Raw genomic sequence first — 27,936 nt, forward strand, 5'->3', positions numbered from 1 at the left:
AAATCCTCTGGGATCCCTGCCACAGCCTCCTGCGACCCTTTAGCCACCCAGAGCCACTGCGCACCTGCGGTGCCTCCTTGCAGTGGCCCAAGAATATTTAAACGATCCCGGCCTAGGAGCGCCCGTGGTGTGGGGTAGGTGCAGGTCACACACTGCTCCCAGGGTGCGGGTGCAGGGCAGATGCGGCCTGGCACTCGGTTGGGTGCTGAGCAGGTGCGGCCTGCCAGTAAAGGTCCAGTGGGTGTGGAGCAGATGGCACACGGCGAACGTGTGTGCGGAGAAAGTGTGTAGATGGGTGTTTGTGCGGGTGTGCCGGTGCGAGTCACGTGCCTGTGCGGGACAGGTGTGTGTATGTGTGCGCGCGCGGGTGCAGGGCAGGTGGGGGCCTGGTGGAGGCCTAGCAGGTGCACGTATGGGTGCGGGGCAGAGATGTGCGTGTGTGTGTGTGTGTGTGTGTGTGTGTGTGTGTGTGTGTGTGCGCGCGCGCGCGCGCGCGGCAGGTGGAGGCCTGGTGGGTGCGGGGCAGGTGCGTGTGTGTGCGCGCGGATACGGGGCGGCGGGGGAGGGGGTTGCTGGGTGCGGGGTAGGAGGGTGCGCGGATGCCGGTAGGTGCGGCCAGGCGCGGCCGGCGGGAGAGCCTCGCTGCCGGGGCGGGGCGGGCGGGGCGGGCGGGCGCGGCCTGCAGCCGCCCGCGTCTTGCTGCGCGGCGCTCGCGCCTGGAAACAGGAGACTGCTGGGCCGGAAGCCCCGCCCGCGCGCGCGCCGCCTGTCCCCGCCCGGTGGAGCGGCTGCTGGCGCGGCGCGGCGCGGCTCGGCACGGCGGCGCCCGGGCGCAGGCGAGCGGGCGGAGCAGCGGACGGCGCCCAGGCCGCCCCACGCGCCGGGCTCGCGGCGGAGCGCGCCGGACTCGTCGGGGCCCGCGGCCGCCCGCGCCTTTCAATGGGCAGCTCGCACTTGCTCAACAAGGGCCTGCCGCTCGGTAAGGCCGCGCGCGCGCATTTCCGGCCGCGGGGGCGGGGCGGCGGGCGGGGCGGGCGGGCGCGCGCGGGCCCCGGCTTTGTGTGCGAGTGCGCGTGCGTGCCGGCATCCCGCGCGCCGCCGGGGGCGGGGCCGCGGAGGGTCGTGCGCGTGCGCGAGCGGCTGCGTGCGAGTGCGCGTGCGCCGGCGCCGCCGTCACGCCAGCCCCCGCCCGCCGCCGCCCGCGCAGGTGACACAAAGGGGCGCCGCGCCCGGTCCCTGACCCCCAGTCCCGGCCCTACAGCGCCGGTGGTGCGCCCTGGCGTCTAGACCCTGCGGACCCACGGCCCCTCGCGGGCCGGGCCGCTGCGTCCCGGCCCGCGTCCGTCCTGCCGGGACCGGGCCGGCCTCCTGGCGGTCGCGTGGCCTTGTCCCCTCTGGGCCCCCCGTGGCCTGGCCGTTGTCCCCGTTCCCCGACCTGGACGCGCCGGCGTGTGGAGCCGCCGGGGGTGGGCTCCCGGGGCGAGGCCGGGCGCGGACTGCGGCGCGGGGCTGCGTGTCTGCGTGTCTGCGGGCGCCGAGCTCCGGCCCTGCGCCCCGGGCGCGTTTGCTGGCCGCGTGCTGCCGCCGATGCCGGGCTCCTCCCTCGCTGCTGCTCATTCAGGCGGTTTTGGGGGCGCTTAGCTTTATGGCACGCTTCGTGCTGCCCTTTGAAGTTGTTTACTCATTTTCTAAACGGGAATAAAATTAGAGCGCCCAGCTGGTGGGGAGGGCGGCTCTTCCTTCCCTGGGTGGCCCTCAGCCAGCAGCCTGGGGCGCGGGCTTCCCCAACCGAGCAGCCTGCGCGCTGCACTCACTCCTCTGAGCCAGTCTGTTCCACCGTAGTACGTCAAGAGCTGTGGACCCCATTCAGTTTGTCATAGGCACCTCTTTTCCCCTTTGCACTTATAAAGGTGTCAGAAACCAGGATCCTAGCAGGTGCTCTAGACAACCCAGCAGGGCCTTGCGCCCCATTTTTCCCCCTGGGGACCCTGGGTCTGGGGCTGTAGGGGAGCAGGGCAGCTTGGGGACACTCCTGGGTGGGTGCTGGTTTGGTCGCCGTCTCAGTGCCTGGTGCCCCCTGTTGAACCCAAGTGTAGGGGGCCATCTTGCAGTTCCCGGTCAACTCCAGCCTTCAGCCGCTGGGGCCTGGGGCCTTCTCTGGAGTGGGTCCAGCAGGGGAGGGGCCGGGCTGGGTGGGCCAGGGAGCTGCCCCTCCTCCTCCCCTCTGCCGTTGGAACCTTGGGGGCACTGGCTCCCTGAGGCCTGTGGGAGGGAGACTACAGCCACACCTGAGCCAGGAGTTGGAGGCTAGATCTTTCTGTGGCTGGGTGCCCTGCCCGGCCCTCTGCCTGTGTGCGGAGAAATGAGGGCACCACCTCTGGGCATGCCCGGAAGGACAGCCTTGAAGCTGGCAGCGGCTTAAGCCGGGAACCTGGCCAGCGGCCAGACCCCTTTATAGTGATCATTTTCCCCGTGCTTTGTTTAGGACAGATTAACCTCTGGTTGGGGGAGGGGGGACCACTTGTCACCCAGAAGTGGAACAAGATTGGCTTTCTCTGGTTAGTCTGAATCGAGCAGTCAGAGGTGAAATCCTCACCCAGCTCCCACTTCTGGGGGTGGCTGGAGAATTAGGTCGCAAATGGGGGGATGGCCACATCCCCTCTTCCTACCTGGTTTCCCCTATTCCAGGATCCGCCCTCTCCTTCAAGAGCAGCGACTTCATTTGTATAAAAATGTACACCAAAGAGTGCTCTGTAGCTGCTGGCCTCCAGCATGGCCGACATTTGAGGCACAGGGAGCGTTGCACACGCGTCCTGTGGGTCAGTGCAGGCCATCCACTCTTGGTGTGGGGTGGCATCCCCGAGGTTCTTAGGGGAGCGACCAGAGAGGACCAGGGCACAGACCTAGCCCGTCCCTGGGGGCATTCCGGCCGAGCTCCTGCCGGGTGTGTGGTCTTGAGCTTGTCGTGTGCTCTGCTCGTGTGTGTCTGTCAGGTGGGGATGGCGGTGTGAGGCCATGTGGGATCGTGAGTGAGCACCTGTTAAGTGTTGGGGACGGGTCTAGGAGACAGGATGGGGCCAGGGCCAGGGTGAGGGGCGGGGCAGGACAGGCCTGGGGACAGAGCAGGGTCCTGGGGCAGTGCCGCCTTGTGCTGTGTGCCTGCCCTGCTGTCCCTGCTGTCCCTGGATGTCAGCCTGGCGATGTGTGTGCTCTGGGGTTCACCTTCTGTCCACCCTAGAGCTTCAGGACTGTGCCAGAGGGGGCCGTGGGGGGCCTGCTGGACCCCGGCTTTGGTCTGCTCCCCCTCCTTGTGGCTCCCACTGGTGCCTGCTGTGTGTGCCGGCCCTGGAGCTCCACTTCCTGCAGGGGCCGGCCGTTGTGTTCCACGGTCGCTCCAGGGTTCTTCTCTGTCGGGTTTTGTCACCACCGCTGAACGCGGGGTTTGGTTTGGGTGTCTCTGCGAGGCCTCTTGAGGGACGCGCGCTTGGGGCTGCATGTTTCCCGCCCCACGCACGTGTGTCCTGTTCAGCCTGTCTCGGGGTGTTGGTGCACCTCCAGCCTGTCCAGCTGTGGCAGGTTGCTCTCTGTTCTCTCCGTTTCTGAGAAATGGACTTGTGGCAGGGGTGACCTGTCTCAGCCTCTGTCCGTCCTCTCCCCTGACTGCATTTGGGGTTTCCTTCCTGCCTCTTTTCTTCAGCTCGAGGACACTTGGGGGTGGGGGGCTGGGAGCACGGAGCTGGGCCTGGGGCTGGTGTCGCCTGCCCTGCTGAGGTCCCGCTGACTGTCCTGGGGCAGGGCCCGGTTCTTGGCGCTCAGCCCCGAGGGCCCCATGTTCTGGGGAGCTGGAGCCACCCCTGTCTGGAACCTCAGGGCAGAGATGAACGACTGTCTGCAGGAGGAGGGTCCTTGGGTTCGGAGGCGGGTCTGGCCTTGGCTCCCCCCTAACCCCGGGGAAGCTGAAGATCGGCGGGGGCTTCCTTTGGGCCAGCAGAACTGCCCGTGCCCGTGCCCTTGGGGCGTTGCCGGTCCAGTAGCCAGAGCACAGCTTGTGGCCGCCGCCCGGGGCTCCTGGGCGTGGAGGACCCGGTCAAAGGCTAGCGCGTCTCCTGGTTTCCCTCCGTTGGTGGCGTGAAGAAGGACCCGTGCGAGGCTCCGGGGGACGGGGGGGAGGTGTCTGGCCCCGGCACCGCCGTCTGTGGGGTGGGGGGTGTCCACACCTCACTCGCCTCTGGTCCCCAGACGGGACTTCACATCTCCTGTCACTGCTGTCCCGGGAAGCTCAGCTGCGGACGGGTCACGGGCCGGCACTGGTGTGGCGCCCTGGGGGAAGGGGTCCCTTATGTCCCTGTCAGCCCTGGAGCCCGGCCGTAGACGGCCGCCGTGGTACAAGAGCACTGTGCTCGGCGAGGTTGGGGGCGGGGTGGGGGTGGTGACAGCGTGGTAGGACCGGAAGCTGGGACGGTTGAGAAGAAATCCCAGCAGGTCTGGCGGGCGGGGGGCCGGGGTGGGGGGGCCGAGGCGGCGCTTTCTGGACCCTTCCCAGGCGTGGATTCTGGCCTGTGTGGAGGCCGTGGTGCCATTGACTTCCGTCTTCCTGCGTCTGTGACGTCCGTGTCCTGCAGCTTGGCCGGGTCTTGAAGGTGGTGGCACTGCGTGGGGTGTCCCCAAAGCAGTTGTCGGATGCCACGTGCGGAGGGGCGGGAAGGCCACCTTCCCTCCACGGCCAGCCGGCAGCCTCTCTGCGACGGCGATCCGGTTCTCGTTTGTGGGACCCTGAAGTGTCACAAAGCCGCATAAAAGCACGAGAGAGGAGTATGTGGGACTGAGGCTCTTGGGGACAGGAGCGTGCCTCTGCCACGGTTTTAGTCCGCACTTGGGTGGCGGTCAGTGCCCTCGTGGGTTACGGTAAGTTAAGGGGGTGGCACAGCGCGTGCAGCTGACGGTCTGGCCGCTGAGGTCTGCGAGGCCAGTCTGCCCCACGGCCCTGCGTCGCCCAAGGGAGCGCCCTGGCCTGGTCTGCGCGGGCTCGGGTCCTGCCAGGCCAGACACAGTCCTGCTGTGGGAGCCGCCCTCCACTCAGCCCGCAGCCCTGCCCCGGGCAGCGTGGCCAGGCCCGGGGCCTCTGGACCAGGACAGCCCGAGGAGGCTGCCGTCCGGAGGGGGCCGTTCGCTGGCCGCGGGCAGCCTGCTGTGGCTGAGGGTCCGGCTCTGTGGAGGAGGAAGGAAGGGCTGGCAGGGGCGAGGCAGCACCTGAGGGTCTCGGGGGTCTGGGTCAGGGGCGCAGTGTCTCGGAGGCAGCATCTAGGACCCGGCTGTGGCAGTGGGGAGACCTGGGGCCTGAGTGGAGGGGGATGGGGGGTATGGGAAGACGGCTTAGTCTCTGAGGCTGGAGGAGCAGCTGGAGTCCTGGGAGTGTGTTGTGGGTGTAGAGCAGGAAGTGCTTGTCAGAGTTGGCAGGGAGGATGGGGAGGGCCCGGGGTCCCAGCTCAGGTGTGCTGCGCCCATAGTGGGCTAGGTTCTCCGGAAGCTGCTGTGGCTCGTCTGGAGAGGGCTGGACACCTCGGGTGTCCCCAGACCCCCGATCTCCCGAGAGTGACCCCCAGTGGAGAGCCGGGCCAAGGAGGCCAGGTCAAATCAAGCACAGCGGGGCTGGGGGTGGGGAGAGCAGGAATGACTGCAGGGGGGTGGGGTGGGGAGACAGGCCCCCAGAGCTCCACGCAGACACCTGTGGGAGGGGGTCTGGGGTGGGGGGTGACAGGCTCCTGGAGCTCCACGCAGACACCTGTGGAAGGGGCTCCTGGGACCTGTGGTCCCTTCTCTTGCCCCGTTTTCTTTCAGATGAGCTTTGAGACCAGCTTCAGACTTCAGGGCGAGTACGAGGACAGGACAGAGAGCGTGTGCACCCCTGCACGCAGCTGCCCCGTGCCGGGTGGGGGTGTTCCCGCCGAGGTGCTGGTGTCACAGCTGGAGTCCTGCCCCCCCCCCCCCCAACCATGCTTTGTGCTGCGGCCTTGCTTACTGGCAACCGGCCGGCCAGTCTAGAACCGTGTGCCGATGAGCGTCGCGGCACCTGTGCTGGTGCTCACGCGTGCCTCTCCGTGGGGCCTGTGCCGTGTGGCGGCCAGCAGAGGCATCCGCCGCAGCTCAGCGGGCCCTCCGCCCCCCTGTGCCCCCCACTCCGGCCAGGGCTTCCTGAGTCACTAGCCGTGCTGACCGCTGCGTTTCCTCCATCGCCTTGCTGAGTTGCAGGGATGCAGATGCGCACCTGCGATCGTGGGGCCTGGTGTGGGTGCTGTCACCTCCCACTGCGGGCACCCAGCCCCCCAGAGCCACCGCCTCAGAGAGCGCAGCTCGTCACGTGCAGAGTAAAGCAGACGTGTGTGTCAGGCGGGCGCCGGAATCCACTCCCTCCCCGTGGGCTCACCGCCCACCTGGCGCCCGTTAGGTGCCGAGATGGGTGCCCACAGATGCCCCTCTCCTGCTGATGCCGTAAGCCAGCCCGCATGTCGTCGGGAGTGGGACATCAGGGCCGGGCGGGGGCAGAAGGGAGCCCGGCAGTGTTGAGTACCGGGTCGGGCGGGCGCGGAAGCCCTGTGTCCCACGCTCCCAGACCCCCGTCGGGTCTCTGGGCCCCGCCCCCGGTAGTCAGGCCCCGTCCCCCGGCGAGGGGCTCTCGGTACAAGAGCTGTTGCTGCCGTCTTGGAGGAGGGGACTCTCAGGAGCCTCCTGTGGGTCATCGTGGGATGGGCACCGGGAGGAAGGGGGTGGAGAGGAGGGACACGGGCAGGGCACCCACGGGGACCCTGGGGTCCACCCTGCTGGCCGTACTCCTCTCCAGCTGTCCCTCGCCCATGGGGGCAGGAGGCCTGGCCTGGGGCTGCCGCGTGTAGGTGCCGGACACGCGTGTTTGGGGAGCTTGGGGCAGCGCGAGGTGGTCCGCCACGTAACTAACTGGCCGGTAGGTGGTTTTGCTGCGGAAGAGCGAACGATAACCGTGGACCGTCCAGAGGTTTCCTTGACTGGTGGATGTTTGGTTTCATTTCCCTGTTGAGGGGGAACGCCCCTTTCGCTGTTACGAAAGCTCAGCCCTCCTGATGGTCTCCCAGCCCCGCGGGGTCTGAGCCACGGGGGGCGTGTGGCGGGCGTGTGGCAGGGCGCCTGGAATTGGCGGCGGCGGGGACGTGCCGGTGTGCGCCAGCTGGCGCCCCTTCCCGGCGCGCGGGCCACTCTTGGGGTCGAGCGCCTGTGGCACCAGCACCAGGCGAACCCGCACGCGCCAGTGCGCACGCGTGCTAACGTTTTTCCGTTTTACGGTAAGGTCTTCCTAATTTCGTCGTTCATTTTTCGCATTTTATTTTGTCTTTTTTTTTTTTCAAGTTTATTTACTTGTTTTGAGAGACAGAGAGCTTGTGTGCATGGGGGAGGGGCAGGGAGAGAGGCAGAGAGAATCCCAGGCAGGGTCCGTGCTGCAGCCCAGAGGCCAGTGCTGAGCTCGAACTCCCAAACTGTGAGATCATGATCTGAGCCGAAATCAAGAGTTGGTGCTGAACCGACCGAGCCGTCCAGGCACCCCGCATTTTGTCTTTTTTAATGAGCATTTTTTAGTTTTTGTGATTTTATCATTTATGGCAAAACTGAATTCTAGACAATTGATTACACGGCAAAACTGCTCGAGAAAAGGTACTTCAGCGAGGAGAGCAGACGCAGTTCGGGACCCCGGTGACCCTGGCCCTGTCCTTACTGCCGGCCCGCAAGGAACCTCCCCCCACCGTGTGTCCTCCCCAGTCCTTTGCTGCACCGTCTCTCCCACCTCTGTGTCCTTGTGGCTCTCTGTAGTTGTTCTGAGCAGTGAGATCACTTAGGGGGGCTTCTCTCTGGCATTTTCTAGAAACCAGGTGGAGATGGTATTTTCACAACTCGAATGTCCCCCGGCACCAGCCTAGAAGCTTCCTGTAGTCGTACGGCCTTGTTATTCTCTCCCGCACTGGACTTGGCTTCTTCTGCTGCTGGACTTGGGTCACCCTCCCCGGCCCCAGGCACTGGGCACTGAGACCCGTGGGGCACCGGGGCAGGCGGGAGCCAGGTTCGCCTTCATGGGTGTGTGGCCCGAGCCTGAAGTCACCACCCATCTGCACGTGGGGCCTGACTCGGGCTGGCCTTTGAGCCCCACGCCGGCTGGTGCTTCCCTGGGTGGGGCTCACACCTCTGCCCATAGTGAGGTGGCCCGGAAACACACCCCGACACCTTGAGGCTGCTCGAGGGTTTCTGAACCCAGGTCAGGTTTGGCAAAGCCACGCTTCCCTCTGAAATCATTTTCACAACAGAGGTTAGCAGTGGGCACGGGAGAATCCAGGGCGTGACGCCAGAGTGCCTGAGGCGTCTGGCTCAGCTCCCCAGGGGTGCAAGGGCACTCGGGACCCGTGTGTACAGGGCGTATGGCCCTGGGCCCCTCGGAGGACGTGCAAGCGTGCGGAAACACCGTCTGCCGAGGGCCACGCCGACCAGGGAGGATCCGGCCGGAGACACCCTGGATGCTTTCAGGATTTAGGGGGAAGACTGAAGAAAGCCTAGTGACTGCACGGTTGGCTGTGGCCCGTTTCAGCCCCCCTTCCCCTGCACTCGCTGACCGTGCGGGGCGAGGCAGGGCAGACAGGGTGACCCCACTTGGCCAGGGAACGTGGGGATCCCGTGAGGCCTGGGAAGTGGTGCTTCATCTGGGGCCAGTCGGGGCACTCACCACCAGGGAGGCGCAGAAGTCCTGGGGAGGCCAGGCCAGCCAGACTCGAGGGCTCTGATTCAGCTGTCCTTGGTGGACACCTGTGTCCTTGGCAGCCAGCTTGCCGCCCCTGGCCCAGACACCTCAGGCCCACTGCTGGCCCCCTGTTTGTCTTCTGAAGGTCAAGGTCGAGGGTGAGGCTTGCCTCCCGGGGAGGCGGGGCGGGGCGGGGCTGGCCTGGGTCTGGCCTTGCTGCTACCTCCCGCACCAGCCCTAGACTCCTGCACACACAGGGCCGCCCCCGCTCCCCTGCCACCACGTGTCCCAGGGTTGCTGCAGGCTGGGTCCTGCCCGGTCGAGCCCAGTCGGCAAAGGTTCGGGTTGCAAGGCACGTCCTCGCTCGGGGGCGGGGACAGAGGATATGGGTCAGAGGTCACACCTGCACAGACTAAAGGTGAGCAGACCCGGGAGGTGCTGTGGTCGAGCGTGGCCTTCCGGCACAGCCTAGGCTCGCGGGTCAGGACCACAGGGCACCCGCCTTGGTGCAGAAGTGGCGGTCACAGCTGGAGTCTGGCAAGGGTGAGAGCCACGTGGGTCCCATGAGCCGCAGGTACGTCCCTGCTGTGGCCCATCTGCCCGATATCCCTGTGGCCGGCATCGGGCAGGGGACGAGTCCATCTGGTCCCTGCTCCGTGCTGGCCTCCCGAGGTGCCATCTGATCCCAAGGTTGACACCGGTGGTGTCGCGGGTCCCGGCCACCATGGCTCCCAGCCAGGCCTCGGGGCCACCCTGGCACACTGTCCCCATGCCGAGAGCAGGCGTCCTGAGCATCCATGCTCAGTCCCAGCTCTTGGCACGTCCTCAGCCCGTCCGTACAGGTGTGTGACCAGGAGTGTGTCCTCAGTGTCCTGTCGGGGGGTGGGGGGACCGTGCCTGAGTCGATGCCGGTGCCCGGGATGTGGCCTCTGGGGACTGGCAGAGGGCCCTGGGGGACAGCCCGCGCCTGGGTCCTGTGTGGTGCAGGACAGTGGTGTCTGTGTCCTGGTCTGCATCCTGCGGTCCGCCTCTCGGTGGCCCCCTCAGAAGTCCACTCTCCCTGCACAGTCACAGAGGCCCAGGAGGCCGTTGGGAGCACGAGACAGAGGTTTGCAGGACTGGCGGCAGACTAGCCCCCAGGGCCCCGGCCTCGCACCTCGCGGACACTGGTAGCGCCTGGGGCGGGGTTCCCACGTGCCAGGAGGACCTTCAGGGTAAGCAGCGCGGCTCCTGGCTCTGGGCGGTCCCGGCCTGGCAGCCGCGGGCACAGAATCAAGGATGCAGTGTGGAATTTCCGGCGTCTGGGAGTCCTAGTTGGCTCTCGACGGTATTTTAACGTGTCTCTTGTGTTTAATTTTTAGTCAGACTTTGACCCCGGCGCAGGCTTCAGTGGTCGCCAAGGATCAGGAGCCTAAGAGCTTTGGTTCGAGACAATTAAAGACGTGGGATGAGGATCCAGTGACAGGACGCGGTTCTGCCGGGGGATTCTGAAGATAAAACGCTTTGAAAAGTCGAATTCATGGTCGTGGAAGCTGAGCCCATATTAAGAAATGTCAGGTTGGTCGGGGCTCCCGGAGTGTGAAGCAGCTGGAAACCAGGCCCTCTGCGACCGCGGTCACCCTGTCCGTTCGGCGCGTGCGGCGGGTCAGGACAGCCTCAGTGAGGCCCCGTGTGCGGTGGAGCGAGGGGGTTCCTCGGGGGGCCCAGCTCCCCCCCCCCCCCCCCCCCCGCCACGCCTCCCCAGGGCAGGTGGGCCAGGCCACAGGTCGATGCTGGGTTTGTTCTGGTCGTCCGCCCGCAAGCTCGGTCCCGGGTTGGGGAGTTGCCGTAGAAACCCAAGGCCTGTTCCGGCGCTGGCTGCGTGGTCGGGAGGCCGGGGCCTCCCTGGGTGAGGGGGCGTCGTCCGGTCGGGGGTCCCGACGCTGCGTCTGGGCAGCCCTGCGGACTGGGCCTGCTCTCCGGCGGGCGGCGCCCTGGCATCGGCGGTGTCCGGGCCCGCAGGGGGGCCTTACGGCCTCAGAGCTCAGCTCGCGGGGGTGACGCCGGTCCGTGCTCGTCAGGAGTTAGTGCTGAGGGACTCTGACGGCGGGCGTCTTCCAGGTCACTCGAGAACGGCGGCGATAAGCCTCCGCTGGTAAAGTCAGTCTTCTAAGCGAGATCACCGTCCCAGCACGGCTGGAGACGTGAGCGCCGTCGGTGCGCGCAGCTCCGGGCCGTCTGGAAACCGCGCCTGTGCCGGGCCCCCCGGGGGCGGGAATCGCACCGCTCGCGGGGCAGGGAGGGAGGCAGCAGAGACGGGGTTCTGGCCCTGCAGACCCCGCTCTGAGCCACCCGCTGGGGCCGCCGCGTCCAGGCGGCTCGCGTAGGCGGCGCACTGGGGCCGTGGGCCTTCCCCGGGGCAGGTCTTCCGTGGGGTGCGCGGGGCTGGTCCCGTCGCCTGGGAGGCCCTCCTGGATGAGGCGTAGTCCCCTCCTGTGTGGAAGGAGCGTCTGGCGATTCTGAGTCCCCCGCCGGGCAAGGTGGGGGCCCTGACCGCATCGCGGAGGTTTCACCCCCCACCCCTGCACGGTGTCTGCTCTTCAAATCTGCCAGCAGACGCGGTCCCTTCAGGGTTTCTGGGTAGCCACGCTGCCGCCAGAGGCGGAAAAGAACGGATGCCATCACGAGGCCTGTGGCGCTGCGTCTGCGTGTCCCGGGGTCACGGTGGTGAAGACCGCGGCCGCCCCGGCGCCTCCACGTGTGTCTGCAGCCGAGCCCTGTGGGGTGGTGACCGTCGGCGGGGTCCCTGCTCGCTCGGGCGTCAGTGAGCTGTAGCAGACGCTGGTTTGCTTCCCCCGGTGGCTCATAACCCTGGTTTGACAAAGTCCAGACGAGCACACGCGGGACCTCTCGGGGCCTGCGCCGGGCTGCGGATGGTGGCGGGTGGCAGGGGGCTCGAGGTCTCAGCCGGGGCCGCCGCTGTGCTGAGCGTCCGCTCCTGTCTCCGCAGGCGTCCGACCCCCGATCATGAACGGGCCCATGCACCCCCGGCCCCTGGTAGCGCTGCTCGACGGCCGGGACTGCACGGTGGAGATGCCCATCCTGAAGGACGTGGCCACGGTGGCCTTCTGTGACGCACAGTCCACGCAGGAGATCCACGAGAAGGTAACGGCGCGGGGTGCTTGGGGGAGCGAGGAGGGCAGGCGGGTCCCTCAGGCGTGAGCCTCAGCGGCTCCCGGGCCACCAAGACACGTGCGGCCATCATCACCCCACCCTGTCGGAGGCGGAGACGGCTACTGCTTGGCATCTCGAGCCGTTGCCATTGCGACCAGATGTTCCCAGAAAGCAGATCCGGGGGCCGCGGACATGGCAGACAGGACTGGGGGCCGGTGAGCTGCGTCATCCTGGTCCCACATTGGTCACCTGGGGCGTCCCGGGCTGGCGGCCAAGCATTTAGGCCTGGGGTGTCTGCTTCTGGACGTGGCTCCTGGAGGGCCTGCTGCGGGCAGCCCAGCCCGGGTCTGGGTTGAGGCCCTGGTGACAGGATGGACGGGACGAAGCCGCCGTCCTCACGCCGCCCGCCACCCCCACGTTGCCCGACGCGTCCGTGTCAAGCCTTGAGCTGGGCTGCCGGTGACCCCACGCCGCTGCGCCTTGGGGGCCCGGCAGAGGCAACGGACAGTCCCCTGTAGGGGATGGCCCCGTCGGCCAAGCCACGTGTCGTTCCCAGCAGCCGTTTTCTGCTGCGTGTCAGTCACAGAACCCGAGGGCCCGGGCGGACGGCCCCCGCCCACGCAGAGAGAGAACCCATGGCTGTGGAAGAAAACCCACAGGGGCCAGGACGCCGAGGGTGGGGCTGAGCGTGTGCGCTGCTGATAGAAACCTCAGGAACCTGGCGGGCCGGTGGGGGGGGGGCAGGAGCGCCGTGACCAAGTGACGGCCCGCCACCGTCCAGGGCTGGCGGAGTGCCGCCCGCTGTGGGGCGCTCGCGGAGCAGCCCCTCTGGAGGAGGCACATGCTGCGACACGCCCACAGTGACCCCCCCCCCCCCCCCCCCCCCGGTGTTTATGCCAGAGGAGAGACCCTCCCGTCCCGACGGTCAGCGAGTTCGGCAGCGCCGGGGCAAGGCGCATGGGGGCTCGGGTGCCCAGGCGAGGAGCGCGGGGCCGAGTGGGGCTCTGCCCGCGTGACGGTCTGGCCTGTGGCCTGCCCAGGTGCTGGCCGCTTCAGTCACCACCGGGCGGAACCATGTGGCCGCGCACACCCGTGTGTGTGGAACGATGGAGCTGGGAGGGCGACTGTGAACCTTCTGCTGTTCCAGACTAAAACTTTTAGTTCATTTTTTTATTTAAGAAAATTTTTTTCAGAGTTTTATTTTAGAGAGAGTGTGCACATGCAGGCGGGGAGGGGCAGAGAGAGACAGAGAGAGAGGGAGGGAGGGAGAATCCCAAGCAGGCTCCATGCTGTAAACACAGAGCCCGACGTGGGGCTCAAACACACAACCCTGAGGTCAAGGCCTGAGCCGAGTTGAGAGCCGGACGCTTAACTGACTGAGCCACCCAGGCACCCCCAAAGCGTTTCGCTGAAAACTACAGCCCATATAGGGCATGAAAGAGACCTACAGATAGAAATGTTTAAAAACCATAAGCGATAGTCAAGCAAGTTCTACCAATAAATTTGAACACTAACCCAAAACGTGTTTTCTTTTAAAATTGTAACTTATCAAAACTATCTTGATAAGTTAACGTAAAACCCAGATAAGCAAGTCAGACACCCGGGGAGGGGCAGTGAGGGGCCTCAGCTCCACAGCGATTCCGCCCCACGCCCAGCAGACAGACAGACGTTGCCAGACGGCTCGGGAAGACGGGACGACGGGTACTCGCAGAGAAAAACGGCCTGTGATTTACGCTTTGGGTAGAAGAGAGCGTTGGGACCCGGCCAGTCAGAGCCTCAGCGAGACCTACGGGGCACCTGCTTGTGCAGCCGGCGGCTCGCGGCGGGAAGGCGGCACCCAAGAACTCGAATGCGCGCTTGGAAATCAAACACGCGAGTGGAAAAACTTAATTTTAATAGAAAGCTTGGAAGACACAGCCAAGGGGAGCCTGAAGGAGAGGTGGAAGAGGTGAGGCCAGAGGAGAGCCTTGCAGACCCAAGGGCTCTCGGCCGGGCGTGCCCGCCTAGCTGCCACCCTCGGGAACCTCCCACTTCCCAGCGGAAACACACCTCCTTCCCCAGGCTTTGCTGCCGGGCATAGCCCGGGGACTAAGTCCAACCAGGAAGAGGTGACAGGCCTTGTGTGCAGAGCCGCCTTCCCTCTCTGTGGGCCGGAAACCACGTGTGATGGCTGGAGCCTGGGCAGCCACCTGGGAGTGGCAGAGCCACCAGACGGGAGCCCTGGACCCTGATGGCTGTGGAGCTGACACAGGGCCCCTGGACCACCTATCTGAGGGCTTTGGCTTGGGAGGGAAACGGCTTCTCTTCCACATCGCCGTGGATCAGGGAGTTAGTTTTACCTGCTTGTAACCAGCTGGATGTCGGATGTTACCTGAGTGTTACGGAGGAGAGACTGAACACATCACCGGATGTGATGAAGAAACCTTCCAGAGCTAAATGGAGACTCTGGCTCTCCTGCCGCGAACCCAGGACAAGTGTTGGGGGCCCGCAGGATGCTTTGCTGTTCAAGTGGCAGATCCTGCCACCAGCCCAACTTTGGGTACCTTAAAGCTTCTGGGGAAACCAGTTTTCAACCCAGGGTTGCACGTTGTCAGACCGCAGAGGCAGGGGCATTTTCTCAGTTACTCTTGGAAGCTCCTTAAAGACCGGCACCTGCAAAGCAGAGGGGCAATCCTGGGGGGACGGGGGGGGGGGGCGGCAGGTGGGAGGGTGCCGTCAGCCGGCCTGGAGCAGGAAGTCCCTGAGGGGCATTTCTGGGAAAGTGAGGCACCTGTAGGCGGCAATGTGGGGACACGTCAAGGAAGACGGCAAGGGCACAGGAAAAGTGTTTCGAGAGTCCTGGTCAAAAGTGAGGCTCCTGGTCCCCGGAGGGAGGTACGGGGGCCGCGCGAGAAGTGAGGGGGATGTCCAGGCAAATGCCGAGATGGTCTATGCAGCGAGTAGTACGTGGCGGGAGGTGGCTTTCGGGCGGGAGCGTCCCAGCGACTCTGAGCAGACAGTAGGGCTGTGTTGGTGCCCACTGAGAGGCCCCGGGGAAGCGGGGAGCATTCGGGAAGTGAGCCCAGGTACCCCGGGGCAGCCTCCCAGGTGAACGGCCATGCGTGTGCACTGTCCTGACAAAAGTAGGGGGGCTTCTGGAGGGGCTGACCTTCCCGTCCTGAGGTCAGGACAGAAGTGGCCGTGCTGAGTTCTGTGGAAAATGGGGCCGTGCAACAGAAAAGGTCGCTGCGTTGAAGAGCAGCGAAAACAGTCATGTGGCGAAAGAAAAGACAAGAGTGACAAAGGGTGGGTGTTTGCTGTACCCGAGACGGCTCATGCTGCCCTCCTCCAAGCGACAGGGACAAGACAAGTCCCAGCAGATGGGGGGCGGCGGAGGGTGCGTTTGGGCAAAAACAGTGAGCGCCGGGAAGCAGGTGACACTGTCCCCGCCCCCACGTTAGCCCGGCTCTGGCTGCACCCAGGGAGCATCAGGAGGTGTGAGGCGCCACGCCTGCTCAGCGGTGGCCGTGGCCGTGGCCGGCTTTGATGGTGCTTTGGCAGTTCTGTGAAACCTGCCCCCTCTGGGCCTGCACGTGGCCCTTTGTCACAGGGAAACATCCCGTGACAACCATATAAAAGTGTGCTGGGGGCACCGTGTCACTGGCCCGCTTTTCTGAGCCTTAGCCTCACAAAATGAGTCACACCTTTGTGTGGACGCAGAAAGTAAGTAAACCTGAAGTCCTGGGAAGCTTGCGCATGGTGCACGTGTGTGTGTGTGTGTGTGTGTGTGTGTGTGTGTGTGTGTGTGTGTGTGTGTGTGTGTAAAGGAAGCAAGCGAGGCCTCCCCTCCGGGATGCAGGGAGGGGGCGTCGTGGACCCCACCAGTGCCTCCCAGCACACATCTTCCCAGCCAGCTGTTTGCCGCTCCCCTTCTGCGTGGTGCCCAGCGAGTGCCCCTCAGACCCTGCTGCTGCTGTGAGCACCCCGGGGCCCCTGGGCTGACTTCATCCTGCAAGGCGGGCCCCACGTACCCGTTCGGGGGCTAAAGACATCGTTCAGGCAGTAGCCTGGCCACACGGCTGGTGGAGGGGGATGTGAGTTGCCGGTGTCCGACTTATGGAGACAGACGTCCCCTCTGGGAGGTCGGTGTGGCACCTGGGGGTATCCCAGCCCCTTCGCGGTCACGAGAGGGAATGTGAGGGACTTCCAGGGCGCGTGGGCCTGGGGGCCGGGTGGAGCGGTGCGGTGGTCCTGGCCTGTGCCCGTCTGCACAGAGCTGCCGCGGCAGCGGGCTCTCCCCCTGCGGCTGGGCGGGGCCTCCCTGGCAGGGCCAGGGGCAGGTGGCCGCTGAGGACTGCAGCTTCCTGTTCTGAGAACTTCACCTGGTACTGCGTGGTTAAAATAGGCTCAGTGGAAAAAGGATTAAGACATGAAAAAATTTACCAAGAAACCTATGTGGGCAGGTCACGCCGAGAAGTGCAAATTAGGGCTGAAACGACGGGTGTCCCTCCCACGTAGCATTTTACACCCCGGACTGCCCGGCGCTGCGGGCTCGGTGCCGGTGCGGGGGTCGTAACTGCCAGGTGCGGCCGGAGCAGCGCCCGGAGCCCGGAAGTGGCCTCTCCAGCGGACCCACTGGTTTGCACTGCTAGGGACTTCTCTCAAGGCAGTCGTGGGTTTTACTGCAGCCAACAGTGGTTGTAACCCAGATGCCCCAACAGTAGGGAACGTCAGATTCTGGATCGTCCGTGTTGGGATGTAGCTCAGGACAGCGAAGGTCACGATTGGAAGACTTGCCTGCCGTGGTTAAATGCTCAAGATAGAAAGCCGGCCGCCTGCACGCACGCAAGCCTCTCCACCTGTCCACAGCTGAGCCTTGCTCTTCTCTGCAAGAGGCCCGCATGTGTCCAGCTGCCCCATCTCCCTCGGGAGCTCCCGTCCACAGTCCGTGTGTCCCTGAGCCCAGGGCTGCTGCTCCTGGCGCTGGCTTGCATGCATCTGGATCCTCAGTTCCGCTACACGCCCGTGTCTGTCCACAGTGGGCACCGGCAGATCTGTCCCCTCGCCCCCACCCCTGCTGCCATGGCCATCCACATCTCCGGTCTGTGCAGCACAGCAGCCAGAGGACCCTCCCCAGGGTCTCGTTGGCCAAGGTCTGCCCTCTTGCCTCCGCCCCACAGCCCCACGTCCACTTCCCAGCCACCCTCCTCATGTGCTCCTAGTTAACCCTGTCCCCCCTAAGCACTCGCTGCTGCTCCCCTGTCACACATGGGTCCTCACTTCCCTCTCACACCAGGGCCAGTCAAGGTGCCAGAAGTCTGTGCCTGTGCAGCCTGGACCTCCTTCCAGGAGTCCAGGGGCAGGAGTCAGGATGTGGGCAGTGACCCATCCCATTTGTTCACACGTCAGCCTGGCACATCCTTGCCTCTAGGAGCTGAAATTCCTAGGATCTTCAGTGCAAGGAGCAGGAGCAGGGGCCCACAGCACCCTCAAGTCCGGGCCAGCCAGAGCTCACAGGACCAGGGACCCAGGCCGCCTCTGTCCTGCCTCTCAGTCATCTCTCCCTTGGCCCTTTCGGTGTGGTCCCCTATGGCCATGTCCCCCTGGCCACCTCAGCCAGCAGGAGAAGGGAGGCCGTGCCAGCCTGAGGGAGTTGTCTGTATTTTGGGTTGCCATCTGTCCAGTGGAGGAAGGAACTGAGACAGGGCGGTTAGCAGCTTCACTGTGCCCTGCACCCCACACGGGACACCTGCTCTACTCCACTGCCCACATCAGCCCGGAGTCTAGGCCGTCCTGGGTGCGGTCCCCCTCAGCTCATGCCTGGTGCCTTGCCGTCCAGCAGCCTGTGCACAGCCCGCTGCTGGCCTCACTCGTCCTGGGGACCCAAGGTCAGCAGAGCCTGTGGTTGGCCTCCCTCCCCATGCAGGAGACCCAGAGTCAGCACAGGAAGCTCAGTCTGGGGGAGGACAGGGTAGCATGGTGCTGGAAGTCCCTAGTAGCCAGCGCATTTTTTTGAATTGGTGGTGTCTTGATTATAAAGCTCACGGCTATACCCTGTTAGGGTCCCTGAACTATGACATGCCCTGGATTACACCGTGTGTCTGGAGCATCGCCGGCCCAGAGATGGGACCTTGCGGCTCTTCCGCCAACGTCCGGCTCTTGCCACGACAGCCCTTTAAGGCCGTGCTCGCGGCCCTGGGGCGCGGTCCTGCTGCCCTCCTGGACCTGGGCCAAGCCCCCCAAAAACCAGGCGTCCCAGCCTCCTGTGTGGCTGCTGGGCACCCTGGGGGCTTCCAAGCAGGGTGCTGTGCACACTGGGGGCAACGCTACAGCGGCATGGGGTGTGGTCTGCACAGGCGCCGCTGAGTGAGGCGGGGCTTGGTCAGCAGGGAATAGGCCCCGCGTGGGGTGTGGGCGTGGTCCGCGCGGGCCTGCCCCCTCGTGGGGGTATGGGCGTGGTCTGCACAGGCGCCGCCGCCGAGTGAGGCGGGGCTTGGTCGGCAGGGACCAGGCCCCTCGGGTGTGGGCGTGGCCTGCGCAGCGGCTCTGAGCGCTGTCTTCGGGGCTTATCCCCACCCGTGGAGAGCTCCACGCTTGCGCGGGGCCTGTGGGCGGGGCCGTGGGTGGAGCCCTAACTTTGGGGAGGGCCGCCCCCTTTGGGCGGTTTTGCAAGCGGAGTGGGGCATCAGCCCGTGTCATCTAAACTCTGGGGAGGCAGGACACCGATATGCACCTGGGGCCTCACGCAAGGCAGCCCAGGCCACACACAGACAGGAGGACCCCGCCAGGGCAGGCGTCCAGGGCTGTCCCGGAGAGCCATGGCCATCTCCCCGGGAGGCCCGTGCTGGCTGCCGCTGCCCTGAATACCCTGGGCCGCTCGCCGGCCAGCGGGAGCTGCAGGTACAGGGGCAGACCTCGCCCACCTGAGCACCTGGAGAGGCGGGGCCCGTGCTGCCTGCGTGCAGGGCGAGGGCGCGGCCCCCAGCGTCCCGTGCTGGCCCGGCAGCGGACGCCATCCGAGGGGCACGTCGCAGCCCCGCCGGTCCGGCCTTCTGCACAGCCGTCCTCCCTACGCAGGTGAAACGTCCTTTACCCGCAGTTGTTTATGGTCATGGGGCCCCATGTGCGCTTCTGCCACGATGATCTGTAGCTTCCTCGTGGGGTCGCTCCGGTCCCGGTAGCAATTTGTCACGGCGGCCCTGCAGCTTTCCGCCACCCCCCACCCACCTCCGCAGGGTCTGGGGGTTTCGGATGCTCTGTGTCCTCCCAACGCCCAGCTTCCTCTGTCTGTTTTACTGTCTGGTGCCCACAGGTAAGGTCAGCCCGCTCCCCGTACAGTGCGTTCTCCTAGGCCTGCAGTTCATGGGGCCGGGCAGGCCCTGGACTCCCAGGTGAGACTGAGCAGAGTCAGCAGGGCCACACTGTGGTGACCTCAAATGTCACCGCAGCGGCTTCTGGCCTGAGAAGGCCGCAGTGCACAGAGAACAGCGGGAAGCCCCTTGGACTGTCCCAGCCTGGGGCCAGGCTGGGGGTGGGGTGTTCCCCTCCCCCCACCCAGGGTGTCTGGGCTGGTTTGGGGGCAGCAGGCAGATCGGGGGCCCAGGTGGGGCCGGCATGTGACTGGCGGACGCCCTCCCTCTCGGCAGGTGCTGAATGAGGCGGTGGGGGCGCTGATGTACCACACCATCACGCTGACCAGGGAGGACCTGGAGAAGTTCAAAGCTCTTCGTATCATCGTTCGGATCGGCAGTGGTTTCGACAACATCGACATCAAGTCAGCTGGGGACTTAGGTAGGGCGCTTCCGGGCTCTTCCTTTGCAGCGTTCGTGTGTCCTTCCCTGGGCTGGATTTCGTCACATCTGGTTTTGTCTGTGGGTTTTGCTTTACACCAAGAGTCCCCTGCAGCTGCCTGTTTGGCTGGAGGTGACTCATGAGCCTGCTTTTGGGGTGCAGAGCCCCGGCCACTGGTCAAAGCAGCTTCCTCAGAAAGCCACGTGAGAGCACGTGTCCTCTGGCTCGTGGCCAGTGTGCGTTCTGATCTTGCCTCCCCGTGTGTCTGCACCGGCCTCGTGGCCTCATCCAGCCGGGTCGTGCCTGGCCAGGGCCTGCGGTCAGAGGCAGTGCCCCCGGTGCCTGGTTGTGCCTGTCCTTTCCTCCGGGATGCAGCTGAAGGAACTTGTCAGAACGCTCCGGCATCTCTGCCTGCCGCAGAGTCGTGGTGGGGTTTGCGTCACGCGTCCTGGAGTTTACTGTGCTCCTGTGGGCACGCTCATGCCCACCACCGGCTCACCTGGCCGAGCCCTCCCGCCCTGTTGTCACCTGCCCCCAAGCAGCATGCCCAGGAGCGTCGCACCGTGGCCTGGGGGCTCCTTGGAGGCTCTGTCCCTGTGCACGGAGTCTGGCCTCACTCTGTTCCTCCGCCAGGGACAGTCAGAGCCGAGCCCTGTGCTTACCTTTCAAAGCCTGGCAGGTGGGCACTCGGAAGTCCCAGGACCTGGTCTGCTCTCCCAGGCAGCAGTTTTGTTCCCAGGTCCAGGGGACACTGTGGCTTGGGCCCCCCTGTCCCCCACCAGCTCTTGCATTTCATGGTGGGCTGAGTTGTTTCTGGAACCCACCCTGGGCCCGTCCTGCAGCCCTGCCGGTGTGTTTGGCATCGTCCTGGCATTTGGGGGAGCTCGAGGAGCTGCTCATCCGTTCACCAGGTGCCTCTAGAAGGTCAGGTGGCCAGCAATCTGGGCGAGGTAGATGCCTGCCGTGTCCTGTCCTGTCTGCCGCTGGACCTACAGGCAGCTTCTCCACGTGGCACGTAACCAGGGTCTGCCTCCTAGCCTCCCAGGATGGCCCGGGGATGCTCCTCTGGCCTTGCGTGAGGGAAGGGCCACGACTGGCTTCGGTGACCGCGCGTGCGTATCTGTTCCCAGGCATCGCGGTCTGCAACGTGCCGGCGGCGTCCGTCGAGGAGACGGCCGACTCTACCCTGTGCCACATCCTCAACCTGTACCGCAGGACCACCTGGCTGCACCAGGCGCTGCGGGAAGGCACACGGGTCCAGAGCGTTGAGCAGATCCGGGAAGTGGCTTCCGGAGCGGCCAGGATCCGCGGGGAGACCTTGGGCATCATAGGACTAGGTGAGTTAGTCTGCGTCCTTGCTCCTTGTGTTGGCTCGGCTGACCACGAGGCCGGGGCTTGGCTGTGCTGCCGGCCGGTCCCCCCCAACGCTGGACGGTCCCCCCGACCTGAGGGCGACTTCCCCCATGCAGGGCGGTTTCCAGGCTGGAGACAGCGTGGGGCTGATCCTCCCAGGAACAGCAGGTGTGGGTCACACGTACGCCAACATGGTTGCCCATGGGGTCACACACAAACGCACGCCCACCACACTCAGACACGCTCACCCTGTCCCCGCTCCGACCACGGCTAAGTGGACGTGGCCTTCAGGTGAGGGCCAGGTGGCCCTTAACCCTGCTGTGGGTGCAGGGAGGTGGTTTACCTGCCATGCAGGCAGCTTTCCGGGGTCCGTGATGTCCCTCTTCTCTTTCTTGTTTGCGACCCATTTCCCTACCCAAACTCGGGCTCTACCCACCTGGGAGGCCAGCATGGACGGGACCCCCTTGTCATGCTGCCTCCTGAGCTTCCTCTGGTTGGCCCGCATGGCCTCCCCGCCCCACAGAGGCAGCGCTGTGTGCAGTGTGGGGCAGTGCCACAGGGACGTCTGGGTATTGTCGATTGTGAGGATGCACCTGTGTTAGTGCAGGTCGGGGTCGTCCGTGAGACACAGGCCTGTCTCCTCCGGCACAAATCGCCGTCCTGCTGAGATGGGCACGTGGACACCAGGACTGGTCCCCATGAGTGTCTCCCCCCTGCTGCCCCCACTGTTGTGAAGGCAGGGACGGCACCCTTTACCTGGGGCCCCAGGCATGGGGTTTGTTGAAGGAGGATGGATGGGCAGCCAGTGTGCCTGGCCAGGTCGATTTGGGGGCTGCGTGATCTCGTTCAGCAGTGCCGTCGAGAGACTCTGACCTGGTGGGGCCGGGTGGGCCGAGTCTGACTTGGCAGAGGTGACCCGAGCAGCCCTTGCCCCGGCCCCCACTCAGGGGACTGTCTAAATGGCTCTCCGGGTGTCTGGGTGTGTGTCCGGCCCCACCTACCAGGCAGCGGGTGCCCTGTGGCTGAGTTACCTGGCCTCGTGGCACCGTGGGCAGCTGTTTGGGTGCGGCCGGCAGGACTGTTCTGCCCTGGTCTCACCTGGGGTCCCGGGGGTCCCGTCCCTCGGGCAGTCACCCTTCAGCAAGCAGGTGCGGGACCCCGCCCCCCACCACGGTGGCCTCAGGGAGTGTGGGCTGTTTCTCCCCTGCTCGCTTTCCTCATGGGTGTCCCCCTGCCCTGGGCCGGCCGGGGACTCCAGAGGGGCCCTGCGGTGCCGTGCGGGGTGCCCCCTGGCCCGCGGCACCGCTCCCTGAGACGTTGGGACCGAGGCCGCGCTGTCCTGGGCCTGGCTGCCCGGTGGCCCCACTGTGGCCAGGTCAGGGCTCTCTCCTGGGGTCCCGGAGTTAGTGGCTCCGAGCCCCTCTGGTCTCCCCCCTCCAGATGCAGGGGTCACCCCTCTGGTGCTGCGGCCCTCACCCTGTGCCTTCCCCAGGGACCCCCTCCAGCCCCTGCCCTCCTCTCTGAACGCCCCATCTTTAGCGTCTGGGGGCAGATGCCTGGGGGCGGGCAGGGCCGTGCTCCCCACAGCGAGCGGCCCCGGGCACGGGGGAGACTGAGGCGGTGTGGGGGGTCGCTCAGCCTGCGGCCCCGGTGACGCCGAGTCTCGCCCTGCCAGGTCGCGTGGGGCAGGCGGTGGCACTTCGGGCCAAGGCCTTCGGCTTCAACGTGCTGTTCTACGACCCCTACCTGTCAGACGGCACGGAGCGGGCGCTGGGGCTGCAGCGGGTGAGCACCCTACAGGACCTGCTGTTCCACAGCGACTGCGTCAGCCTGCACTGCGGCCTCAACGAGCACAACCACCACCTCATCAACGACTTCACCGTCAAGCAGGTGGGCGCCCGCCACCCTCGTGCCCGTGCTCCTGAGGGAAGGGGAGGGCGAGGATCGGGCCTGGGTGCCAGGGGTAGGGCGAGGGTCGGGGCCCATGTTCCCAGGGTCCTGGGGAAGGGCGAGGGTCAGGGCCTGGGTGCCGGGTGCCTGGGGGAGCGCGAAGGTCAGGGCCCATGTTCCCAGGATCCTGAGGAAGGGCAAGTGTTGGGGCCCGGGGTCCTGGGGTCCTGGGGGAGGGCAAGGATCGGGGCCTGGGTGCCAGGGGCCCGGGGGAGGGGGAGGGTCAGGGCCCGTGTTCCCAGGATCCTGGGGAAGGGCGAGGGTCGGGGCCTGAGGTCCTGGGGGAGGGCGAGGGTCGGGGCCTGGGTGCCGGGGGCCTGGGGGAGGGCAAGCGTCGGGGCCCGTGTTCCCAGGGTCCTGGGGAAGGGCAAGTGTTGGGGCCCGGGGTCCTGGGGTCGGGCGAGGGTCGGGGCCTGGGTGCCGGGGGCCCAGGGGAGGGTGAGGGTCAGGGCCCGTGTTCCCAGGATCCTGGGGAAGGGTGATGGTCGGGGCCTGGGGTCCTGGGGGAGGGCGAGGGTCGGGGCCTGGGTGCCGGGGGCCTGGGGGAGGGGGAGGGGGAGGGTCGGGGCCTGGGTTCCCGGTGGGTGGATTCCTGGCTGGAGACTCACTTGCTAGGGAGTCACCCACACAGGCAGGCCTGTCTTCTGAGTCCCTGGTCCTGTCATCCCCACGTGTAGGGCAGACGCTACGCCCAGGGGTTTTGCGTTCTCCTGCGCCGTCTGCCTGTGCCACGTGCCTCAGTACCGTGTCTGCAGGGCGAAGCGTCCCTGGGGGCCGGGGGTGCCCGGACAGTGGCCATGAGGCACACGGTGTCACCAGGGTTTCAGAACTGCCCTGGGTCAGGCCGGCGCTCGAGCTAGTGGCTGCCTCTCCCGGGCCAGGCCTTTCGAGTGCTTAGGCACGTGCCTGTGTGTGCGTGCCTACGCGCATGTGCCTGTGTGTGGGATTTTCTGTGTCCGCTGCTCTGCCCGCCTTGCAGGTGTGTGCATGTATTTTTTGGGGGTGGGGGTCACCCCTGCTGTCTGCCCCAGGCCCTGCAGTCCTGTGGGGAAGGCCGGGCACCTGGGGCTCCTCTCTGTCTCCACCTGGTGGGTTTGTAGGGGGTAGGGAGGGGGCACAGGCATGGCCCTGGGGTACGTCCCCGAGAACCAGGTGAGAAGCCGGGCCGGAGCCCCCCTGACCTGACGGCTGGCCATGTGAGCTTGGCGGGGCTGGTTTAGTTGGTGTGAAGTCAGGGTCGTGGGAACCCCTCACCTCAGAGCAGGGTGGAGCCCCTCACCTTGGAGCAGTGGAGGGGGGCGTCTTCAGGGCAACCCTGAGGGCTTTTAGCAGAAGGAAGTGAGGCCGTGCGGGGTTAGAGCCGGTGCAGCCACAGCCCACCCTCGCCAACGGGGCTCCCTGGTGGGGCCGCTGCATTGAGGACCACGTCTCAGGGCTCCCGTCCGTCAGGCCAGCAGCACAAGGTCCTGAAACCCCATCTTCAGGTGTGTGCAGGGCTAGGAGCTCGGGCCACACCGTGTCCTGGATGCATCAGGTCCTTGCCAGGCACCACATGCAGCCGGGGGGCTGGGCCGGGACACCCCACTGCTGTGGCAGGAGGCCAGCTGTGCGTTCCCCGGTCCTCCAGGTGGGGCGGGGCCCACACAGACCCCAAGCTCCTGCTGGCCTGGGTGGGAAGAGGCCAAGTGCGAGGTCCCAGAGCCGGCCCCTCTGTGCCCCCTGGTCCTTGAGGCCCTTCCCCTGGGTGGGCGGGGCAAGGCAAGTGGAGAGGCCTCCGTGTTGATCATGTCGATTTGCTCCTGCTGTCCTTTGTGTCCCCCAGATGCGACAAGGCGCCTTCCTGGTGAACACAGCCCGGGGCGGGCTGGTCGACGAGAAGGCCCTGGCCCAGGCCCTGAAGGAGGGGCGGATCCGGGGCGCAGCCCTGGACGTGCACGAGTCGGAGCCGTTCAGGTGCCTCCTGGCGACACCCTGGGTGGTCCTTGGACAGCATGTCTCCCAACCGGGCCCCCACCCAGCCTCACGCCCCACGCTGGCCGCTGGCCGGAGTGGGGCTGGGCCTGCCACCACGCGTAGTCTCCAGGCCCCAGCCAAGGGTCCAAGGACACGGCGTCCTTGGGCTTGGTGTCCAGCCTGAGCTACTGCTCCAGGCGGGCTTGCCCCCGGGGCCCCGGGGCCCAGCCGGGTCTCAGTGGGCGTGTGACTGGTGCTGTAGGTGGGGAAGGGGAGGGCTCAGACCCGCGCTCCATGCCGAGCGCTTCGGGGTGCCACGTCAGTGGGTTTGCCCAGGTGCACGAGGCAGCCGACCCTCATGTGGCCGCGTCTGTAGAGGCCCCGCACCGAGAAGCCGTTCTGGGTCGGCAGCTAGCCCCTGGTTTGTCAGCTTTGCCTGGAGGGCCTGGAGGCCCTGCGGCTCTGGGGACTAGTGCCCTCGCCTGCAGGGAGGGCAGGGGCAGCGTCCCCGCTGCTGTCAGGGGCCCGTGGGCAGGTTTGACCATCCTCGGGTCCCCTGGTCTGACACAGGGGTGAAGTGTGGGTCCAGGCAGGGTCAGGCACCTTCCACACTACCCTGACCTGCTCTGTGCCATTCGTAGCTTTAGCCAGGGCCCCCTGAAGGATGCGCCTAACCTGATCTGCACCCCCCACGCGGCCTGGTACAGCGAACAGGCCTCCATCGAGATGCGGGAGGAGGCGGCCCGGGAGATCCGGAGAGCCATCACAGGTGAGGGCTGCGGGCAGACCCTGGTGCGGCCCCTTCGGAGGCCTGCACCGCTGGGCCGCCAGAGGGACCTCTGCTCCCCGCCACTCGGGGCCGCGGAGCTGAGACGGACCTGCGCCGGGGCGGGTCCACACCCTTCCGCACAGGCCCCCAAGTGCAGAAGTCGGCACTCGGCTTCCACACGGTGCTTCCCACACAGCCCTCGGGTCCTCCTCGCACAGCACGTTGACGATGCCCGGTCTCTGTCGCCCGTGTGGGAATTCGGCACGCGTGTCCTCCCTCACCCCGCGTTTAAAAGTCTGGCTGTGCTTGTGAACCTGGGCTGGGCCTTTGCTGCCCTCCAAAATCCCTAGCCCCGGCAGAGAGCTAAGGGCACCGCTCGGTGATGGGGGCTCCCTGAGCTGCAAGGTGACCGTACCCAGGACCGGCGCCTGCTGGGCCTGAGGGGAGGGAGGGACCCCGAGCCCCTGGGTCCTCGCTGCAGCCGCCGCACACGCACTGCCCTTCCTCCTTCCGCCGCATTTCCCAGGCCGGATCCCCGACAGCCTGAAGAACTGTGTCAATAAGGATCACCTGACAGCGGCCACCCACTGGGCCAGCATGGACCCGGCTGTGGTGCACCCGGAGCTCAACGGGGCCGCCTACAGGTGAGCGGGGGCGGGGACACAACACTTCCGTGATGACTGCGGGTGGGGCAGGGGCCCGTGGGGGGCCCCCAGGCCTGGACGTGCCTGCTGGCCTGGGCCCCAGTGGAGCAGAAGGGCAGGGCGCGGGAGACCGAGCTGGATGGCCTTTCTGGCCTGGAGGCGCCAGACACGTGGGCAGAGACCACCCTGGAATCGGGAGCGAGGGGAGGAGTCGGGCGGGGAGGGGTCCTGCTAGGCGGGGCCTTTGGGAGCCGCCCCCGCTTCGCTGGCCCTGTGCTGTGGGATCTGCAGCCGAGGGAGGGACCTGGCCCAGGCCCCGCCCCCCCATCCCTGCTGCGAGCTTCACCTGCGGTCCTCCCCCCAGCAGGTACCCGCCGGGCGTGGTGGGCGTGGCCCCCAGCGGCATCCCAACCGCCGTCGAAGGCATCGTCCCCAGCGCCATGTCCCTGTCCCACGGCCTGCCCCCTGTGTCCCACCCGCCCCACGCCCCTTCTCCCGGCCAAACCGTCAAGCCCGAGGCAGATAGAGACCACGCGAGTGACCAGTTGTAGCCCGGGCGGAGCTCCGCAGCCTTGGCGCCCTCGGACGGGTGGTGGCGGAGGCGGCGTCTGCGAGGCCACAGCGCTCCAGAGACTGTCCGGGCGCCGCGCGGGCGAGAGGCCGCTCCGCCCTCCCCGCGTCAGCCGTAGTCGTCCTTCCCCGAGGGCCAGCCGCTGTCCTGTGTTCTTTGCGTCCTCGTTAAGCAAAAGAAGTTTAGTAGTTAATTCTATCATGAATGTTCTTGTCCGTGTACAGTCTTTAGAACATCACAAAGGATCGGTTTGCTCAGCTGTCCACGGGAGAGAGCCCGAGGGGCCGCGCTCCGCAGGCCGGGCTGAGGCTGCCGCCCGAACACACCCGCGACCAGGCAGTTGGGCAAACTTCTCAGGACAACGACTCCTTCCCGTTTTTCTTTCTACGCCACACAGTGCATTGTTTTTTCTACCTGCTTGTCTTATTTTTAGAATAATTTAGAGAAACAAAACAGAGGCTGTTTTTCCTCATTTTGGCATGAACCCCCTTGTTCCAAACGAAGATGGCGCTGTGAGTGGCTGGGAGAGAAGAGGAGGGTGTGGCGCACAGCGCGCTCCGGCCGGCGGCCCCGGGCCCGGGACGTGAGGGCGCAGCGCCCTGGCCTGCGCGGGTGCCGTCCTGCTGACGTGGTAGGCTAGCAATATTTTGGTTAAAATCATGTTTGTGACTGTAACCATTTGTATGAATTATTTTAAAGAAATAAAAACCCCAGAAAGAGCCGGCAGGCCCGGCGTCTGTTTTGGTGGCTTTGCCTCGCGGGGACACGGGCGGGTCTCGGCCCTGGGGAGCCCCGGGGGGGGGGGGTGGTCCTTGCTGGGGGGGCCGGGGGTGCAGGCGGACGAGGCCCCCTCCCTCCCGCGTGCCCCTGCCCCGGGCCGGACTGTGACCTGGGACGAGGGCAGACGCCGTGACCTCTGCAGACACAAATCGCACGGGCGCCGCAGAGACCTGTGGTTCCGTGCTCTCTCGGAAACGTGCAGAGCGACGCTTTCCTGGCCGTAGCTCGGGGCAAACGGGGT

General features: G+C 66.0%; 1 protein-coding gene across 6 annotated transcripts; it reads left to right on the forward strand.

Annotated features, from left to right (window-relative positions):
* The first annotated feature begins 625 nt into the window (after positions 1-625).
* CTBP1 (C-terminal binding protein 1) lies at positions 626-27,641 on the forward strand. 6 transcript variants are annotated; one of them, XM_023253361.2, is made up of 10 exons: positions 767-979; positions 10,114-10,309; positions 11,742-11,896; positions 19,531-19,675; positions 20,806-21,012; positions 22,704-22,918; positions 24,801-24,931; positions 25,573-25,700; positions 26,227-26,344; positions 26,709-27,641. In XM_023253361.2, the coding sequence occupies exons 2-10, from the start codon at positions 10,303-10,305 to the stop codon at positions 26,893-26,895; spliced, it is 1,293 nt and encodes a 430-aa protein (XP_023109129.1). In that variant the 5' UTR covers positions 767-979; positions 10,114-10,302; the 3' UTR covers positions 26,896-27,641. The 6 variants fall into 6 exon arrangements, with proteins under 6 accessions (XP_023109127.1, XP_023109129.1, XP_023109128.1 ...); XM_023253362.2 differs by lacking the exon at positions 767-979 and adding an exon at positions 1,191-1,207; XM_011281929.4 differs by lacking the exon at positions 767-979 and adding an exon at positions 9,214-9,326.
* The last annotated feature ends 295 nt before the right edge of the window (positions 27,642-27,936 follow it).

This window comes from Felis catus, chromosome B1, assembly GCF_018350175.1.
Source record: "Felis catus isolate Fca126 chromosome B1, F.catus_Fca126_mat1.0, whole genome shotgun sequence".
Classification (NCBI taxonomy): domain Eukaryota; kingdom Metazoa; phylum Chordata; class Mammalia; order Carnivora; family Felidae; genus Felis; species Felis catus.